Source organism: Cnephaeus nilssonii (genome assembly GCF_951640355.1).
Source record: "Cnephaeus nilssonii genome assembly, chromosome: 2".
In the NCBI taxonomy this organism is placed as follows: domain Eukaryota; kingdom Metazoa; phylum Chordata; class Mammalia; order Chiroptera; family Vespertilionidae; genus Cnephaeus; species Cnephaeus nilssonii.
In genome coordinates, this window is record NC_137073.1 from 59007065 (window position 1) to 59028355 (window position 21291).

Below are 21291 nucleotides of genomic sequence, written 5' to 3' on the forward strand. Positions count from 1 at the left end.
TCTGAATCTCCAATTTTTGATATCTGGTGTGTTTTCATTTATTCAAAATATTTTTTTTCCCTTGTGGCTTCCTCTTTAACCCATTGGTTTCTTTTTTAGAAGTATGTTGTTTAATTTCCAAATATTTGGGAGATTTTCCAAGTATCTTCGTTAGTAATTTCTAGTTTAATTCTGTCATGGCCAGAGAGCATTCCCTGTATGGTTTGAAGTTTTAAAAAATAGTTGATTATTTTGTGGCCCAAATGAACAAAATAGTCAGGTTTTTAGATAATGGTAACAGTGCCATGCTAAACTATTTTGAATCCTGCTGCAAAAGGAAAAAACCTTAATACTAGATTTTTTGCATTAACTTTTGTTTTTTAGGATATTGCATTATAATATAGTTGTCTTTATTACTGAGTTTTTTGGTGCCTCAAGTTTTGAGGCAACTAAGGGACTTGCCTCACCCTAGTCCTTGGCCTGCTACTCTTCTCCTAAGGTAGGGTTTTTAGTTTTCTTTTCCTACAACTATATTAGGTCTTCTCCTATGCACTCAATTCAGTAGCTGAGATGGGTCTGGCAAGATTTCCTGCCTGTATTCTGAAAGGTGACTGCTCCCTTTCTTCATGGCTGCACCACAAAGTCAAGTTTTCTCTGATTTCTCTCATGAGCACCTGGTGTAGGTTTGTAGAAAAGTGCTTGTGAGTGGGTGCAGGTTCTCCTTTTGTCTTTGGTTCCCAGGGATTCTATGCCTCTCAAGGCAGCCCGCATTCAGCCTTTAGCAAATTTTTAACTTCCTCTTACCTGCTTTTATAGTACTTGATGTCTACCATTTACGTTCTTCCCAAGTGAGCCAGTATTTGAGCCCCATCTCTTCTTACAAGCTGCTGTATTTCCTTATATTTGAGACTGTTAGGTTGCCTTGTGATTTTTATGTGTTTTTAAAAAGTGATGATTTTTTAAATTAGATTTTAGGGATTATGATTTTTATTGTTATGGAAGGAGCAACCTACCAACTTCATACATCCCACGCAGATATGGAGCCAAACAATGTGTTTGGCCTGAAAGTGACCATGTTTGTAGTTTCTTGTTTGTGTTTATTTTTTCAAACTCTATAATGGTTTCCTTTTACAGTGGATGGGAAGCATAGCATTATATTAGATCTTATGAAAGGCGGTTAGAACAGTAAAAACTAAGTGCCCATTCTTCACTTTCAATAAGCTTTCAGCATATTAAAGGTATTCAGAATGTATACTGAGACTTTGGAAAAAATGCTAAAGACTTACAGAAAATATGCTTTGGTATATTTGTTAAACAATTAATGGATATTTAGTTATTTTTATGTGGGTTCAACTGGCATTTTTTTTCTTTTAAATATCTGTTCAACCTAATTAGAATACTACTAAGTGGATACTTAGGAGAACAGATAAAAATGACACATGATCTGTCCACCCAGAGGTAATCACTAATAATATAATAATATGGTATACATAATTCCAATATTTTTTATACATATCTGCCAAATTTAATTGGAGTATTAATTTGGAAGTTGCTTTCTTTCCTTTAACAGTATATAATGAATGTTATTCTACAAAATTTTTTTTTGTAATCCTCACTTGTGGATATGTTTTTATTGATTTGAGAGAGAAAGAGAGGGAGAAACATTGATGTGAGAGAGAAACATCAATCAGTTGCCTCCTGTATGTGCCCCGACTGGGGACTGAAACCATAACCTTTTGGGACGTGGGATGGTGCTCCAGCCAACTGAGCCACCCAGCCAGGGCTACAACACAATTTTTTATGGCTTTCTTAAACTTCCCATTGTATAGGTTATTTGTCCAATTTCTTTGATGAACATTTAGATTAGGCGTCCTCAAACTACGGCCCGCGGGCCACATGTGGGTGTTTTTGCCGTTTTGTTTTTTTACTTCAAAATAAGATATGTGCAGTGTGCATAGGAATTTGTTCATAGTTTTTTTTTAACTATAGTCCGGCCCTCCAACCGTCTGAGGGACAGTGAACTGGCCCCCTGTTTAAAAAGTTTGAGGACCCCTGATTTAGATTGTTTACTATTTAAAAAAGAAATCTGCTGTAAATGACTTTATTGGCCAATGTTCCCTCACATTTCTCATCTCAGGAAATATGCCTGGGAATGATGTTGCTGTGTCAGCAGAATGATAATTTTCAAGGCTTTTAATACAATATCGCTAAATTGCCTTCTGTCCCAGTTTAAATACCCAGTAGAAGTATATTGCTGTTCATTTTTCTATCCCATTACTAATATTAGCTATTATTGCTTAGTTGGTATTGGTCAAATTGATGGATTAATAAAAGAATTCCATTTCATTATTAATTCTCATTTTTAAAAAGTGTTACCAATGAGTTTGTATGATTTTTATGCTTATGTTATTTGATTAATTGCTTGGTAATAAGCTTTTCTCATTTTTACAAAAGGACAGTAGTGTTTTCCTTTAGATTTATAAGAATGTGTTACGTATTAAGGTTATTGATAATTCTATCATTAACATGCTATATTATTCTGTTTGCTTTTTAAAATTTATTTTTATAGAATATTTTTGATTTATAGAAAAGCATTTGAAGTTTTTAAATTCTGTCAATCTTGTAAAATTTTCTTTGCTATAAGTTTGGGTAAATTTTTGTTCAAATTCCAGATTAGTTTCAATGGAAGTGAAGGGAGGCGCAGTAGAAGCAGGAGATATTCTGGATCTGATAGTGATTCAATCTCAGAAAGGAAAAGGCCAAAGAAACGTGGAAGACCACGAACTATCCCTCGAGAGAATATTAAAGGATTTAGTGATGCAGAAATTCGGCGGTAAGATGATGTGACACCATTTTTCTTCATTTTATTTTTATTAGAGGGTGAAACTAAAATACAGAAATCCCAACATTTTAAAGATGAAGGTGAAAGTGTTAGAGGAAGCAAATATATGAAAATTATTGAGGAATTGGGTGGGTTCTGCTTTTGTGTGTTCATTATAACTGAGAAAAAAAAATGTTTGGCATCTAATCTTTGCATATTATTTATTTATTGTTAGTCTATTTAGACTGTTAAAATCTTTTGGTTTTATTAATGTGGTTCAGAACAGTGGCCTTTTTGAATAATGAATGTATATTTCAATACATTAGACTTATTTAATAAAAATTCTCACTGCACTTCTGACTCACAACATTACTATTTTTATGTGGGGATAATTTAGTTCCATATTTTTCTAGTTTTTTAATTCTCGAGTAATTGGTTTTTTGAAACTAACCATGTTAAGGGTATTTCTGATATGTTCAAGTAGGAATTGAGGTAAGATTGGGTAGTAAGATAAATTGTAGTTTTCTTTCAAAATATATTTATGTGTATATACAGATATGTTTAAGGGGAATAGAATAACTTTACTTTTGTTTATGTAATAATTTTGCTTATGAAATTTGTAAAAAGGTTGTTCATTATTGTATTTTGAGAGTTTGTTTCTTTCAAGCCATTGTAACTCTTTTCTTTTACATCATAGACCTGACCGATAAAGTTCTTCCTCATTCTTTCTACCAGAAAATTAAATATGTTATTAGATTTTATTAAGGGTATTTTATGACCACCTGATTTGCTGGACTTTCTGTCTTTAGTTGAAGAGGCATTTCAACTTTTCCTGGATATTTTTCCTCATCCATCAACCACTTGGGTAGCTTTGTTCTTAAGTAAAATTTTTATTTTCCATTGTTGGTATAATACCCTAATTCTGAATTAAAGCTATTTTCAGTAAATTTTATCAACACTTGGAATGTTAGGAGGTGCAATATGATTGATAATTCTGGAGACACTTCCTGTGGTAGCCTTGAACCTTATTTTGTCTTGTGAAAAAAAAATAAAGTAATTTCTAAAATAAAATTTAGCTTCTATTGTTTTATTTATATTGGTTTCTAAACATCATCCTGGGTGTTAATTTCTTGTCTTACTTGGTATGTTTTAATGTTTTAACATTTTGGTTTCTAGCATAGTTTATTCATTTTTGTCAGTAATTACCTTGAATTAATTTGATTCTAACAAGTATTTCCTTTTTTCTATATATTTATAAATTTATTGTTTAATGGGTAGTGAAGCCTGCATTTAAATTAAACAATTATTTTCTGCTAGGTTTATCAAGAGTTACAAGAAATTTGGTGGCCCTCTAGAAAGGTAAATACATCTGTTATTCTCATAGAATCATAGTATGTTTTATGTTCTTGTCAGGGTTTTTTGTTTATACTAATATTTAGTTTAGGTACTTTGTTAAATTTGCTTTTAACAAACATTTACAAAGTTAATCTGTAGAAAGCAAAATTCAAGTAGTTTTGAAAAATGTTTTACTGCCATCCTTAATTCTTCCTAGTCTAAAATTTTACCTGCCAATGAATTTTTCTATAAAATACTTTTCATTTTTATAATTTTCAAGGTACTTTCAAAGGCTTTATCATTTTTTAAATGAGAAACATATAACTAGCAGTTTCATTCTTAGAAAAACTGAGTTGCTTACCTAGCCACCTTACTTAAAGACCTGTTTTATTTTCTCTTACTAGGGAAATTTCCTTGTTTTCCTAAATACAGCTTCCTCTTACACAAACTGTACTAAAATAAAATTGTTAAGACAGGTTTTTATATTGTTGTTATCAGTTAATTTTAGTCATTGTCTGTGATTTGGATATTCTTTGTTCTTTGTTATGGTAAACCCATTGTCTGGATATAGAATGGCAAAGACTAAAATTCATTTAACATTTTTTCTCTACACAACTCCTTAAAATAAAGATATTTTCTTTTTTATTTTGAGATGACTTGCATACAAGACTTGAATAATACTGTGAACATTAATAATCATATTATCTACTCTGTACATAGTAAGCACTTCTTTTGAATTTAAGATCTGGTCAGTTATAAAAAGGTTTTGTAAAATCCTATATAATAAAAGCATAATATGCAAATCAACCCAACAGCGGAACAACTGGTCGCTATGACACGCCCTGACAACCAGGGGGCAGACGCTCAATGCAGGAGCTGCCCCCTAGTGGTCCGTGCACTCCCACAGCGGGAGCACCGCTCAGCCAGAAGCCGGGCTCATGGCTGGTGAGCACAGCAGCCGTGGTGGGAGCCTCTCCCGCCTCTGCTGCAGGCAGGCTGTAAGGAGCGAGGGGTCCTGGACTTCAAGAGGGCGCAGGCCGGCCTGAGAGACAACCCTCACCACCACCCCCGCCCCCCCCCCGTGCATGAATCTCGTGCACCAGGCCTATAGTTATTACATAATCTTCAAATGTGGAGCATACCACTTGTTCTGTAATGAATTGGTTTACTTTATTATTATCTTTGAATATATAGACGACTTGTTTCCCCATCAAATCTTCCTGGTTTTTATTTATCTTATGCCAATTATATGAACTAAAATTTGTAAAGCATGAAATAGTGTGATTTGTAGAACTTGAGATGAAGTGAAATTTAGTCTGCATATTTACCTGAAAATTGTATTATTTTATTATAGATTGGATGCAATAGCTCGAGATGCTGAATTAGTTGATAAGTCAGAGACAGACCTCAGACGACTAGGAGAGTTGGTACATAATGGTTGCATTAAAGCTTTGAAGGATAATTCTTCAGGAACAGAACGGACAGGTAATATTAAAATGAGAATGATTTAAAGAGAGGTAAATGGAACTTTTAAAATATGCTTTTATTGAGTTAGGTATTATATTTTAAGTTACCTGTTCATCAGTCTTAAAAGAATATTAGTTTGGAGCATAGTTACTTCATTATGCTTATTTTATAATTCATCCACTAAATAAAAATATTTAGATAAGATTTAGTAATCAGATGTACAGAAAAAAAAAATCATACCGGAAATCTTACTGAGAAATTATTGATCATATCAGTAGATTGATGTACCTTCTGCAGTAGATAAAACACTTAAGTACATGAAATGCTTTTTATGAATCCACATCTCCTATATTACCGTCACTAATATGTATTAAAAAATCTTGTAGTGAAAATTTAAAGTTTGCCAGCAAGTTCCCCCCAGACATAAATAATACTAATAAGTAAATATAAGTAATACTTACTAAAATAAATAATAGCATACATTGCTTTTTTATTTTGTAGTTATATATTTTATACTTTTTTTACTCTTTCTTAAAAAAATTAAGGTGGTAGACTTGGAAAAGTAAAGGGTCCAACATTCCGAATATCAGGAGTACAAGTGAATGCCAAGTTAGTCATCTCCCATGAAGAAGAATTAATACCATTACATAAATCCATTCCTTCAGATCCAGAAGAAAGAAAGCAGTGAGTTGCTTACTTTTTCCATTGTGAAATATTTCTTGTTACTCAATAATTTTGATATGAATGTAGGTTAAAATGTTTTTTATGTCATTGGCTAGTTTGACTGACATGTTTTTGAACATAAAATTAAATTTTGAGTGATTCAGATATGTTCTTAACATATTTTTAAAATTAATTTTTAATAAGGCAATTGTAAACTTGACATTGGTTGTTAACTTTAATGCTAGGTACACTATCCCATGCCATACAAAGGCTGCTCATTTTGATATAGACTGGGGCAAAGAAGATGATTCCAATTTATTAATTGGCATATATGAATATGGATATGGAAGCTGGGAAATGATTAAAATGGATCCTGACCTCAGTCTAACACACAAGGTACTTAAATATTTCTTGATTCTGATGTTGAATTTAATTTTGCTTTTAAACTATGTTAGAACCTGGTTGGTGTGGCTTAATGGATTGAGCATTGATCTGTGAGCCCGAAGGTCATGGTTCAATTCCTGGTCAGGGCACATGCCTGGGTTGCGGGCTCGATCATTGATGTTCCTATTGCTCTCTTCCTCTCTCAAATAATACAAAAAATGTTTTAAATTATGTTAGATATAAACTCAACTAGGTGTCAGGAAACAAAGGCTCTAGATAGTTGTGTGACCTTGGCTTCTTTAGAATCTGGTTTTCATGAAGGGATTTCATGAATTTAAATATCTCTGAGATTTTGCTTTACCTCTAAAATTATATTTTTGTTAAGACATTTTTCTTTAGCCGAAACCGGTTTGGCTCAGTGGATAGAGCGTCGGTCTGCGCGGACTGAAAGGTCCCAGGTTCGATTCCGGTCAAGGGCATGTACATTGGTTGCGGGCACATCCCCAGTGGGGGGTGTGCAGGAGGCAGCTGATCGATGTTTCTCTCTCATCGATGTTTCTAGCTCTCTATCCCTCTCCCTTCCTCTCTGTAAAAAATCAATAAAATATATATTTTTTAAAAAAGACATTTTTCTTTAGCTTAAACGTAAATCTTTCATTCCATCATTAACTAGATTATTCATGGGGGAAAAAAGATTCTGAAATCTTTTATAATTTTTGTAATGTCAAACCATGTTTAGGTTTTCTGATTATTTGATATTACCACTTTAATGAAATCACTTATTTGCCTAGAATGGAAACCACTGAAAGCATTGCCTTATTCTTATCATTTAAGTTCCCGTTTTATATTTTACTTATTCACAGACAAATGGGAATCTTGAGATACTAGAAATTTGTCATTTGCTTCTTTGAAGCAAAACTAGAGTCCTGTAAAAGTTTCCTCACAGTGCCTGTTGTGGGTCATCTTCTAGATAGATGCTACCTTGTATTCTAGGAAGTTTTGTGTACTTTATAGATCATATACTATAATGAGAAAGGAAGGAAATCTAAGAATACCATAATTTATACTAATAAAAGGGTAATATGCTAATTAGGGCGGACGTCTTCTGGACAAAGCCACAGTGGCTCCCTGAGGCTCAGGCAATCCGCGGTGGCTGCGAGGGCCGAGGCTCAGGCAGTCACAGCGGGCGGCAGTGGTTGCAGCAGAGGCATGATGGGGGTGTCGCTTTCCCGTGATTGGCACAGTCACCTCCCGCAGAGGGAGGCCAGCGGCAGCAGCAGTGAGGGGGTGATGGGGGCAATGCCTTCCCCTGATTGGCCAGTCGCCTCCTCAGTAGGACATCCCCTGAGTGCTTCCAGACTGTGAGAGGGGGCAGGCCAGTCTGAGGGACACACACCGCCCCCCAGTGCATGAATTTTCATGCACCGGGCCTCTAGTGTTTAATAAACACTGGATGCTAAATACACTATTGTATATTTGGAAGAAATTTTTAACCTCACACCGTGTATTCACATTTTGAAGAGGGATTTTTTTCCCCTCCATTGTGTATTTATTTAAAATTCTTTCCTGGTAAACTGATCTTTACTGTGTCATAGATATTAAAAAATGTATTTTTCATTCTAAATTTATTCCTAAATATTGAAATAATTATAATTTGTTAGTGAATTGTATATATTTAAAAAAATAAATAAGCACTTTTTAGCTTTAAATTTTTTCATTTTATTAAAGACAAACTGAAAAAAATAATTGCTTTTCAGATTCTTCCAGATGACCCTGATAAAAAACCACAAGCAAAACAGTTGCAGACTCGGGCAGACTACCTCATCAAATTACTTAGTAGAGATCTTGCAAAAAAAGAAGCTCAAAGACTTTCTGGTGCAGTAAGTTAAAATTCAGATGCTAAAGAGCAGTTTACTTTTAAGACAAGTCTAGCTTACTGATTGCCTTAGACCAGCAACTTTCAACCATTTTCTTCTCATGACAAACATAAACTAAGTAGGGCCCAGTGCACAAATTTGTGCACCTTGAAAGGAACTGTGGGCCGTGAGGCTGCGGTAGGCACAGGGGTGGGTCTCGGCCCATCTTCCATGCCCCCACCTGGCCTCTTCCACCGCGGCCCTCAGTCCCTGTCTGCTGGCAGCCCTGCACCTGCCACCACCACTCCCACACGCTGACAGCACCAGCCCCACTTGCAACCTCTGAAGGCAAGGAGTAATTGGGGCCAGTGCCAGCAGCAGGTGTGAGTGGTAGCTGCTGCCCTGATTGCCCCTCAGGAGCAGGGGGAGGTGGAGAAGCCGTCGGGTGATCAAGGCCAACAGTCGCTGTTCGCACCCACTGATGGCACTGGGCACTGGCAGCAGGTGCAAGCAGCAGCTCAGGTGCAAGTGGGGCTGGCGCTGGCAGCGGGTGTGAGAGGCAGCTGCTGGCTCTGATTTCCCCTCAGGAGCAGGGGGAGGTGGAGAAGCCCTGAGGGGCGATTGGGGCTGGCAGCTGCTGCTCACACCAGCTGACGGCGCCAGCAGTGGGTATGAACGGTGTCTCTGATCCTGGCAGCGGGTGCGAGCAGGGCTGGCGCTGGCAGCAGGTGCAAGCTCTGGGCAGGACTGTGGCGCACGGGAACAAAGAATTTTCAGTAACCACCCGGGGTTTGCCCTGATGACAGCGATCAGTGCCCCGCCTTGTTCTGATGCCCCCCACTCACCTGTTCCACCATCCCGCCGCAGCCGACACCTAACATGTTCCATGCACGCTCCCTGGTGGTCAGCACACGTCATAGTGAATGGTTGTTCAGTTGTTCTGGTTGTTCCGCTATTCGGTCTATTTGCATATTAGACTTTTATTATATAGGACTACTAAAAATTATACTTTGTGCTGATCTGACAAAAAATTAGGAATAATTTTTATTCATTCACACCAGACAGCTGTTGTTGTGCTGGCTGTTGTCATTCTTATATCTGACAATCTAAGGAAAAAGAGGTAAGTGCCCATGACTACATAGTCCAGTATTGCATATTTTAAAAATTCTTGTAGCATACCAGTGTGTCTCTTGCAGCACACCAGTATGCCACTGCACACCGGCTGACAACCGCTGCCCTAGAAAGACATCTGTGGTTAATATGAACTTACAAGTGTATTTTCCCATAATTTAGTAGTGTCACTTGAATATGGTAATATTTTGCCTTAACCTTTTGCACTCGGATGTCAAGTGTGACTCGACACGGTTAGCATCGGTAGCAGCACTTTTTATACTCTTTGAATGTATCAATAATTTGAAATATAAAAAAATCCAAATAAATAAGTTTGTATGAAAAGAAACTCCAGTTTTTTATTCTACTGCCGCGCTTTGTAAAATCTGGGGTATTTAAAAAATTAAATCCCGAGTAGAATAAAGAAATCGAGAAAAAAGCAAGTGAGTGCAAAGGATTAAATTATCTCAGCATTCATGTTAACACTGATGAGTCATGTCTTTCGGAAGTGAGATTACTTTTTTTCTTTAGTATTTAGAGAGGGAGTGGGGGTAACTTGTTTAGAATGGAGTCCTTTTTGAAAGGTCAAGCCTCCATTACTGTGTTATTTGGAGACATTGGAAAGCTTAAGGAGTAGCATTAAAGATCACTGATCTTATTTATGAGGGGCTCCAAAAAAGTAGGAAGAAGACACTAAAGGGTGATTGGAACTGTAGAAATCTTTAAAAATTTACCTATGACTACAATGTCATAATTACATTTGTACCATTAAAAATAATTTCTAATGCTACTCTGGTAGTATTGAATTTAGTTGAAGATAATAACTTAAGGATGGGACAAAACCCTCCTGTTTCTCTCTACTTCATTTTTATTAAGTTGCTAGAAGCGCAGAGTGCGAATCGCGCAGCCCTGCCCACCTGTACGCACCTCACCACTCGCACAGTCTCACCCACCCATGCCAGTCTTTGGTCGTTACAGCATTAGGACCACTGGGTTTTTATAATATAGATATGACGTTTGTTGACTTTCTAAGCTTGGTATATAGCTTTTTACCAACAGGCTAAGGATTGAATCAAACTATTCGTTTCTTTACCTTTTTGATTCAGTATTTAAGAAGCTTTTTTAATAAATGGAATCTGTGGAATTGGTTATAATAAAAATAATTCTTTTTAGGGAGGTTCAAAGAGGAGAAAAGCAAGAGCTAAGAAGAATAAATCAATGAAGTCTATAAAAGTGAAAGAGGAAATAAAGAGTGATTCTTCTCCTCTGCTCTCAGAAAAGTCCGATGAAGATGATAAGGTAAGAATGTGTTTTAGAAAAGCAACCCGTTAAATAGAAAGGAACATGGCATGTTTTGGTATGTTTTACATTTGAAATTTGAACTAAGACCTGAAATTTTATTTTTTAGTACTGAAATTTTCTTTAAAAAGTAGCTTCTTATGCAGTCTCATTTACAGAACAGTATTTCACCCATCCAATAGAAGATCATATATCACTAGAGAGAGAGAGCAAAGGTCCTTCCTTTCAAACATTACCATTTGAGTGAGGTTCTGTCTCCTTCAACTTTATTATGAATTTTGAATGGGACTGGCTTACATTAGTTTTTATAGGAAGGTAAATATTGCATGTGTCATTATTAATAGGATTCTGGATTATTTTTCAGAATCTGCATACATGCAATCGTAGTCATGCAAAGAAAAGAAATTTAATTTTTGTCAAGATTTGGTTAGTAATACATTGGCCATACTTGCACTTTCTAGGATGAGGTCACTTCTTTGAAACATCCAAATAAAAAACTTAAAACAGAAAGAGACAGTGAAGAAAAACCTGAGCCAGATGTTTCTATAAAGAAGGAACCAGAAGAAAAGAGGGAAGCAAAAGAAAAGGAAAATAAAAGAGAACTTAAAAGGGAGATAGAAGAAAAAGAGGATAAGAAAGATATAAAGGAAAAAGATTTTAAAGAAAAGAGAGAAAAGAAAGTAAAAGAAGCTATAGAAGCTATGCAGAAAGAAAAAGACATAAAGGAAGAAAAGGTATGCAAATCATAATGTAAAATTTAGAAAGTTACACAGTCAGCTTATTTATATTTTAGGAGAACAAATTGCCTATCAGCCCATGTTAGTCTCAATAACTGAGTTCAATTCATGTGGGTATCTCATAGAAGAGAAAAATAGGCTTGAATCCTTTTTAAAATTCCTTACCTATAGGGTAACATTACAGAGTAACCTTATTTATTTATGTTTTCTCCAAATAAAATTGGGGAAAGATAAAATAGATAGGGATATTAAAAGTGAATAAACAATTGTTTTTAGAAGTGTTAATCATTTTACCTTTGTTACTGTTGGGTTTTTATTTTTGCTTTTTCTTCAGTTGAGCGAATCCAAATCTGATAGCAAGGAAAGATCCAAGAAATCTTCAGTGTCTGATCCTCTAGTTCATATCACTGCAAGTGGTGAACCAGTTCCCATATCCGAAGAATCCGAAGAGCTAGATCAGAAGACATTCAGCATTGTAAGTAGTATACCAGCAGTCACCAACGGGTGGTCTGAAGACCACTAGTGGTCTTTGAAGTTTGAAAGGTTGGCGACTGCTGTAGTAGACTGGTTATTAGTAATAATCCATATAACATTTAAATTGCAGTTTTATTCTTTGCTGCTTTTAATTTAGAAATGTCATTGAATTTGTTGCTACTGTAATTCAGGTTGTAAAAACAATATGTTTGAAAGGTAATTTAAATTTAGAATCAATTTGGAAAATCTTTAATAAATGAAGAACTCGAAGGAGAGGCATTTAAGGACTACTTTGAATGAACTTCTTTTCTCGAAGGATAGAATTTAAACCATTTAATTTCTGAACCTAATTACTATATGATACTGCTTCTTATCTTTAGTGAAGGAGTACCTAGATTCTTTTTTAGTATTTTAGGAAGTATAATAAAGAAAAAAAGTGAACACTTAAAAATATATACAAAATACAAGCCCTAATGTTTTATTACTAGGTTCAGTAGACAAAAATTGCCCTGTCAGATTGATATAAAGGTTTCTAAAATTTTTTTGCCTATTCCCTGGAACCAAGTGCAGGTTCATAGACTTCACTTGGAGTAACACTGGTCTAAAATATATTGGGTTTTTGTGGGTTTTTTTTTAATTTATTTTTTATTTTTTTTTTATATATTTTATTGATTTTGTACAGAGAGGAAGGGAGAGGGGTAGAGAGTTAGAATCATCAATGAGAGAGAAACATCGATCAGCTGCCTCCTGCACACCCCCACCGGGGATGTGCCCGCAACCCAGGTACATGCCCTTGACCGGAATCGAATCTGGGACCTTTCAGTCCGCAGGCTGATGCTCTATCCACTGAGCCAGACCGGTTTCAGCTAAAATATATTGGTTTTATATGCTACCATGCTTGTCATCATTCTGTGTTTAAGCCTGCTTAGAATGGTTTGTTCCAGTGTAAAAAGTACCATTTTTACAAAAGATAAATAAAATTCAAAGTTATTACTCACACAAAGACTGATAAGGAAAGCCTTGCTTTCCAAAGAGAATCTGAGGGGGAAATCCCTGGCATTTAAGAGCTGTGAGGTGATATTTAATGGTTACTTTAGCATCAAACAGTGCTATATTTACTCATGTAAATATTGAAAGAAGATGTTTGTTGAATTTATGTTTAATACATCTATTTATGTTTTTATTTTCCCCCTTTAAAAGTGTAAAGAAAGAATGAGGCCTGTTAAAGCAGCTTTGAAACAACTTGATAGGCCTGAGAAAGGCCTTTCAGAAAGAGAACAACTAGAGCATACTAGACAATGTTTAATAAAAATTGGTGACCATATCACAGAATGTCTGAAAGAGTATACAAATCCTGAACAAATCAAGCAGTGGAGAAAGTAAGTAATGTACTTTTTAGGAAGTGTTAAATTTGTGGGTATGTAATAATCTATTTGTCTCTTATATTTCAATTTATTCTACTTTTGAAATTTAGTAACAGTAATGTTTAGAGAGGTAACTTGAGGATAATTGTTTTTACTATTTTCCCTTTAAAGCTTTTTTTTATTCATGAGTGATCAATTAATTATGCATCATGATAATCATAGCTGGTATTTCTGCCTTTAAATAAAAAGTAATAAAAGCTGTTTCATTAAAATTTAGATTGCATTTTATTTTATTTTATAAATCTTTACTTGATTTTTAGATTCACTTGTTGATAGATCCGTATTTGTTGTTCATAATTTTTATCTTTACCTTTTTCTTCTTCCTCTTCTTGAAGAAGACCTTTCAGCATTTCATATAATACTGGTTTGGCAGTGATAAACTCCTTTAGCTTTTTCTTATCTGTGAAGCTCTTTATCTGACCTTCAATTCTGAATGATAGCTTTGCTGGGTAGAGTAATCTTGGTTGTAGGTTCTTGCTATTTATCACTTTGAATATTTCTTGCCACTCCCATCTGGCCTGCATAGTTTCTGTTGAGAAATCAGCTGACAATCGTATGGGTGCTCCCTTGTAGGTAACTAACTGTTTTTCTCTTGCTGCTTTTAATATTCTCTCTTTGTCTTTTGCTCTTGGCATTTTAATTATGATGTGTCTTGGTGTGGTCCTCTTTGGATTCCTTTTGTTTGGGGTTCTGTGCGCTTCCTGGACTTGTAAGTATGTTTCTCACCAGGTGGGGGAAGTTTTCTGTCATTATTTCTTCAAATAGGTTTTCAGTATCTTGCTCTCTCTCTTCTTCTGGAACCCCCGTAATTCTGATGTTGGTACGCTTGAAGTTGTCCCAGAGACTCCTTACACTATCTTCATATTTTTGGATTATTTTTGCTTTTCCGGTTGAGTGTTTTTTGCTTCTTTGTATTTCAAATCTTTGACTTGATTCTTGCGGTCCTCTATTCTGCTGTTGGATCTCTGTATATTATTTTTTATTTCAGTAAGTGTATGCTTAATTTCTAGTTGGTTATTTTTCAGATCCTCAAGGGTCTCACTAAATTTATCGGCCTTTTCTAGAAAATTCTTGAAAAACCTTATAACCGTGGTTTTGAACTCTATATCCAGTCGTTTGCTTTCCTCCATTTCTTTCATTTGTGACCTCTTTCTTTGTCTTCGCATTTTGGCTGCTTCCCTGTGTTGATAGAGTGTCCTTGTGTGCTAGGTGTCCTATAGGGCCCAGTGGCTCATCCTCCCTTATTACCTGAGGTGGACACTCTTGGTGCACCCCTTTGTGGGGTGTGTGCACAGTCTTGTTGTAGTTAAGCCTTGATTGTTGTTGGTATCACTGGGAGGAATTGACCTCCAGGCCAATTGGCTGTGAGGATAAGCTGTGTCTACGCTGGGAGAACTTCTGTGCTGGAGACACCCTTATGAGACAAGACTTGCAAAAGCCTCTATGCTCAGCTTGGATGGAGCGGAGTCTCAGGGTGGAGCAGACAGCAATGGTTTCCCGTCAGCCCTGCCCTAAGAGGCCCCTGGGTCTCAGTGTCCCACAGTAATCACTGCAAGGACCTCTGAAAACCACTCTCGAGTTTCTCCCGCTGCCGGACTGTCCAGTTTCTCCCCGAATGAGTCTGGGTCCCCAGATTCTCGCCCGGAACTGGAGTTCAGAGCCGTCGGGAGCTTTTGTCTCCCTCCCGATTGAGAAAGCCAGCTGCGTATTCAGTTGCCAGCCCTCTCCACGCGCGTGCCTCTGTACCTCTGCCTTCTGCAGCTCCTCTGAGTCTCAGTGTGCTTTTCTCTTTCCTTCTAGTTGTAGAATTTCCACTCGGCCAGCCTTCCTGTGGTTCTGAATGATGTCCATTTTGTCTTTTAGTTATAGTTTTGAAATTGTTGTGCGAGGCAGTAGTTTAGGTGTTTACCTATGCCGCCATCCTGGTTTCTCTCTTGCATTTTATTTTTTAAAAATTTTCACAATTCACTAGATTATTCTCAGTAGTATCTTTAGAAATTGGTTTGCCAAACAAATAAATTTATTATTATGTAAGTATACTTAGCAATTTGTCTTTGAGTATGAGTATAACACCTTGTAAAAATTAATATCCTCAAACAATGTAAAATGGAGAATCATCCTTTATTTTAGAAGCAGTAGCAGCACAGTTGATCTTAACATTGTAAAACTGAACTGCTATATTATTATACAAATCACGTAATGATTACCAGAGCCAGATCAGTGTTAAACCAAACTACTGCACAACTTGGGAAAAACATAAAATAAACACAAACAAGTCCCTGATAGTAATACAGCTATACATCAAAACAAAACAACAACAAAAAACCAGTAATATATTTCTGGAGGAGTGATTATGATTACGCTAAAATAAAAAAAATTCTACACTTATTCCTTTTATCCTTAAATTCAACCAGGACCCATTTTAGGGAGAGGAGATAGGAAATTGATCATGTAAATTTTTCTGTCATGTCTAAAGAAACTAAAGCCATGTATGGACAATAATATCCTTAAATCGTGCCTATAATGCCATGGAGTAGTCACTAGAGTTGGCATCAGAAGATCTGCTCAGACCCCACCTTGGCTCATTTGGGGCTTTATGACCTTGAACAATATCTCTGAGCCCCCTGGTATTATCACTGGTGAAATGATAACATCTGTATTTGAAGCTATATATATTTTTTTAATCCTTACCCTAGGATATTTTTCCCATTGATTTCTAGGAAAAGTGGGAGGGAGAGAGGGAGACACACATACATCGATTGGTTGCCTTCCATAGGCACCCCTACCAGAATTGGGGAACCTGCAACCAAGGTATGTGCCCTTGGCCAGAACCAAACCTGACCCTTCGGACCTTGGGCCGACGCTATTAACCACTAAGCAGAACTGGCCAGCCCTGTATTTGAAGCTCTTTTTTTTAAATTTATTTTTATTGACTTCAGAGAGGGAGAGAGAGATAGAAACATCAGTGTTGACAAAGAATCATCAATCGGCTGCCTCCTGCATGCCCCCCTACTGGGGATTGAGCCTGCAACCCAGGCATGTACCCTGACTGGGAATTGAACCACAACCTCATAGCTACACTGGCCAAGCATGAAGCTCTTTATAAATTATAAGGCATTACATATTTTTCACTTATTGAATAATAATAAGAAGATAGGTTGTGAGGAATGGGAGACAGTAATTTTAAAGTACTATATTGATATATTCATATATTCTAGCTTAATCTTTTATTTTTGGTTAGAATATATATACTGACTGGAGCATTAACTCTTTCCTCAAATACCATAAACAATTATTTCATCCTTTTCAACTCATCTTACGATTTCCAAGCTCAGAGCCATAGATCAAGAATACAGTTAAGTTCAATTATATATGTTAGGCTTTCATGGGAATCTATCTTTTTACATTGAAGATCCAAAGTTAAATTTTCTCTGTCGTTGGCTCCCAAACATGTTCTTGATTGTCGCTTAGCTGTGGTAAAATTGGGAAAATAAAGGAAATGGAGTGAATTATTCTTAGAGCTAAATTTCGTTAATTTAAAGAATTATATTAAACGTCTTTCCTACTTTTTAGTGTAAAGGAGCTTGGTTTCCATCTGAAAATATTTCAGTGTACTATATTTTGAAACCTTATAATTAGAGTTCAGATTTTTGAGGTCGTAGAGAGGGAGAAAATCTATTTTGCTTGTTAGAAAGATTAGTAGTAAGTATCTTGTTGAAATTATATAGTGACTAATACAGATATATGCTATTTTAGATTTAGTTTATAAACACAAATGGGGGCAGGGAGAGAAAATCTCTAAAGCAAAAGAGACTAGTAGCCAGGAGACTTATTTCTTTATGTTTGTCTTGACCTCCAAAGGTTTGATTCTTCTTTTTACCCAGTTGAGCAACTTATTTTTGTTTTTCTCCCACTTAGTTCTTACCTGCCTTGACTTCACTTATAATCGATTACATGGGGAAATGTAGTCTAGGCAGCAGTCGCCAACCTTTCAGACCTCACAGACCACCAGTGGTCCACGGACCACCGGTTGGCGACTGCTGGTATAGGGAATGCTTCTCAATTTTTGGACCATTTCTGACATACCCCATTGTCTGTTAAAACTCCATTGGTAAAAGAACTTAGACATTGTGAAAAGGCAAAACAGAACTTTTTAAATATGTTTTGGGGTTATAAACTATATTAATTTGTAAAACTCAGCAAGTGTAAACTTAAAAAATTGTGCATCTTATTCTATGTACATTTTATTTTTAAAAGAAAATAACAGGTATTGACTAGTTAATGTTACACATACTGAAGTATTTAGGGTGAGAAATACCAACACCTCCATTTGTCTTTAAAATGCAAACAAAAATTACAATGATTGCCTGAGAGATGGATGTATGAAATATGTTATAGAGCAAGCATAGTAAAATGTTAATAATAGAATATAGGTAGTAGGTATGTGGGTGATCATTGTAAAATTCTTTCATCTTTGATGTATGTTTGAAAATTTTTCATGAGGTTGAAAAAAATTAAGAAACAAAATAATCTATGCATATGTATTTTGAAAGTGTCCCATTCGTTTAAAATAGCCTGATAATGTTAGTCTTGATACCTTAATATGCTGCAATTTATTTCAGTGCCCCGATTTTACAGGCTATGAAGTATCACTCACTATAAGGAGCAGATTTTGAGAGTATTATGAATATATGTGCCCATTAACTATGAAGACATAGGTGATGGCTCTTTAAATTGCAATGCATTTTTGCAAAATTATAGGCCAAAATATTGATGAAAAAAAGTATCATTGTATGTTGCAGTTAAGCAAAGAACCTTCACAAACTAAATTGATAATACTAATGGTAATTCAACAAAATTTAATAATGGTTATTTAATAAAACACAGAAAGCCACAACTGACTTAACACTGATAAGAATTAGTCTAGAAAAATCACCAGACAGACATTTTTTTTTTTTTTCAGACATTTCTTTATGCACATGTGCTGGGGATAATTCTGTAGTTAATTTATAACTCACAGACTTATATTCCAAAATTTACTAATACATAGCAATTTCTTAGTAGTCTACTAGCCAGCAGCTATTCTTACATATCAATGCTCAAAATCAGAAAGCTGAGAATTACTTATTTTAGTGGAAAGCAAATTAGGAGCCCTGTCTTCTAGCCTTACTTAGCTATATGAGTCATTTAGCCTCATTACCTGATTGGCTTGTTTATTTTTAAAATTGGCTGCTATTTTTACTATGCCTATTTAAAGGTTATTTGTGAAATTAAATAATAGGAAAGAGCTTTGAAAATATAAAAACAGTTTAATATACCTGTCACCAATAGTATCCCATGCAAGGCTTTATAACTTAATGTCTACTTTGTAGTTATAAGTAATAGGTGCTTGATATTTAAAAAATGTGTCAGCCATTTAGAAATCCCCAAATTAAGTGCTTTCATATACTTTCTCATAAAATAGAATGAAAAGTTATTTTCCAGCTAAGAATTTTTGCTTTCTAAGACCATCTTCCTTCAACCAGTGTCATTGGAAGATGGCTTTCTTTTGGGAAGTCATTATTCATACAGAGGATTTTATATATATGTTTTTTTCCTTAAAATTAATTGATTGGCTCGTTAAAGATGTTGATGTTGGCTAATCTGCTAAACTCTATCATTGGCTAATTAGTAATTTCTCTACCCTGTTTATATAAGCAAGTTTCAAGTCATACTTTATAATACCTACTGAAAAATATTTAAGAAAAAAATTGTGAATATGTAAAACCATTACTATTTCAGTGATAGCAGATAGACTTAAGTGTCACTGATTATGAATGACTGTTTAGGAAGCCGTGTTAAGAAGTATTCATAGGCTGCACCTGAATTTATCATGAAGTACTATGATCAGTTACTAATTCTTGCCTTGGGATGGGAAGAGAGGCCTAAAGACTCCATGTTGTCCATATTTTGTAGTGTCTGGTCATGTTATTCTCATGACCATTACATCCTACCTAATAAAATAGTGATATGCAAATTGACCACACCTTCGCTACGCCAAAAACCACGCCCACCAGCCAATCAGGGCGAGTATGCAAATTACCCAACAAAGATGGTGGCTAATTTGCATACGCTGAGGGAGGGAGGAGTGAAGACTGAAGACAACTTAGAAGGAAGAGGGAGGAAAAGCGGAAAGCAAGATGGCTGCCAGAGGGAAAGCCCGGGCGGGGCGGAGCGGGGTGGAGCTGGGCGGGCGGCAGTGGCGAGTGGATGCAGGCGCGGCGGCCACAAAGGTGGCGGCAGCGGCAGCGTACGCGGCCCCAACGGCCGCTTGCAGGATTCTTCCTGCAAATGGGCTACTAGTTACAATTATAAAATGACAGTTGTTTTCTAAAGTATAACTGCCGGGCAGAACTGTTAGGGCCCTTTTTTCACAAGTGATATTATCTGATGGTATAATTGTTCAGACTGGGAACATAGCTTGTTCCTTTTATAACTAATCTGAATAACATGAGTCCTTTCCTGATTTGTAAATTTGCATCTCTGGTTTCAAATTAGGATTGATTAGTGCTTTTCACTCCAAAAATTATAAAATGAAGGGATTTGGAAGAGAAATCAAACTTAATGTTTAGGTTCATTTAGCATTTTATCCATATATGAAGTTTTGAAAAACACTAGAAATAATCTTCTTAGGCTTTATTACATAGAGGGCAAAGTATGTGTGTTTGTGTGTTTTGGGGATTATGAAAAAGCTAAATATTTTTCACCAGACTAATTTGCCTTTTTTTCTTCTAGAAACCTGTGGATTTTCGTATCTAAGTTTACTGAGTTTGATGCAAGAAAATTACATAAGTTATATAAGCATGCTATTAAAAAACGGCAGGAATCTCAGGTAAAGTAACACATCATTTTTTTTCCCTTATTTATGTTACTAAAACTGAGACATTCTTCCTTAGAGAAGAATTTAGTTAATAAATGTAGAAGGAATGAATGAAATAGAAAATTACCACTAGAGTACCACATTAAGAACTTTTGCAGGTAAGAGCTTCTGAAGGAAGCTAAAATTAGTGAACAAGAAATGAGATATTAGCATAGTCTAAAAGTATCTCCTCTAAGATGTTTATTAATTACAAAAAGAAAGAATAACATTTAGAAAAGAAACCTGCCTGACACCACTGTAAATAAGCGATTAAAATCACCAGTGAAATAAGACATACTAACATCATGAACCACCTGAGTATGATGCACTGAGAAAGGTACATCACTTCTGTGGTTTGCATAACCTCAATCTAATCATAAGAAAATTCCAGAAAAATGGCAAGTAAGAGATATTCCACACAGTAACTATAGTACTCTTCAAAAGTGTCAAGGTCATGGAAGACAAGAAAAAACAACGGAGCTGTCCCACATTGAAGGAAAATAAGTTAGACATAAAACCTAAGTGTTATATGAAGTTCCAGATTGGATCCTGGAGTGGAAAAAAGATCTTAGTGGAAAAATGTAAAATCTGAATGAAGTATGTAGTTCAGTTAATAGTGTTGTACCAATGTTAACTACTTAGTTTTGATCATTATGCCATGGTTATATAAGATACTAACATTAGGAGCAGCTGTAAGAAAGACCTATGGGAAAGTCAAATTTTGTAATGTCATGTGACAAATAGTTTATGATTTTTTAAAAAGATACCTGCAAATGCTACATATATACATTCTAGTATCTTATGTAAGGGCTTCTTTCAGCCTCGAGGTTTTCTTTTTAGGGCC

General features: G+C 35.7%; 1 protein-coding gene across 2 annotated transcripts in view; it reads left to right on the top strand.

The window, feature by feature from the left end:
* CHD1 (chromodomain helicase DNA binding protein 1) overlaps nucleotides 1-21291 on the top strand; it is an 80712-nt gene that overhangs the window by 52328 nt on the left and 7093 nt on the right. Inside the window, exons 24-34 of one of the 2 annotated variants that reach the window (XM_079760317.1) lie at nucleotides 2652-2812; nucleotides 4118-4159; nucleotides 5490-5620; nucleotides 6148-6286; nucleotides 6511-6661; nucleotides 8407-8529; nucleotides 10789-10914; nucleotides 11376-11648; nucleotides 11986-12126; nucleotides 13326-13504; nucleotides 20324-20420. In XM_079760317.1, the coding sequence (XP_079616443.1) occupies nucleotides 2652-2812; nucleotides 4118-4159; nucleotides 5490-5620; nucleotides 6148-6286; nucleotides 6511-6661; nucleotides 8407-8529; nucleotides 10789-10914; nucleotides 11376-11648; nucleotides 11986-12126; nucleotides 13326-13504; nucleotides 20324-20420 (1563 nt within the window). The remainder of the gene's footprint in view (nucleotides 1-2651; nucleotides 2813-4117; nucleotides 4160-5489; nucleotides 5621-6147; nucleotides 6287-6510; nucleotides 6662-8406; nucleotides 8530-10788; nucleotides 10915-11375; nucleotides 11649-11985; nucleotides 12127-13325; nucleotides 13505-20323; nucleotides 20421-21291) is intronic. The other variant, XM_079760318.1, reaches the window with a different exon arrangement.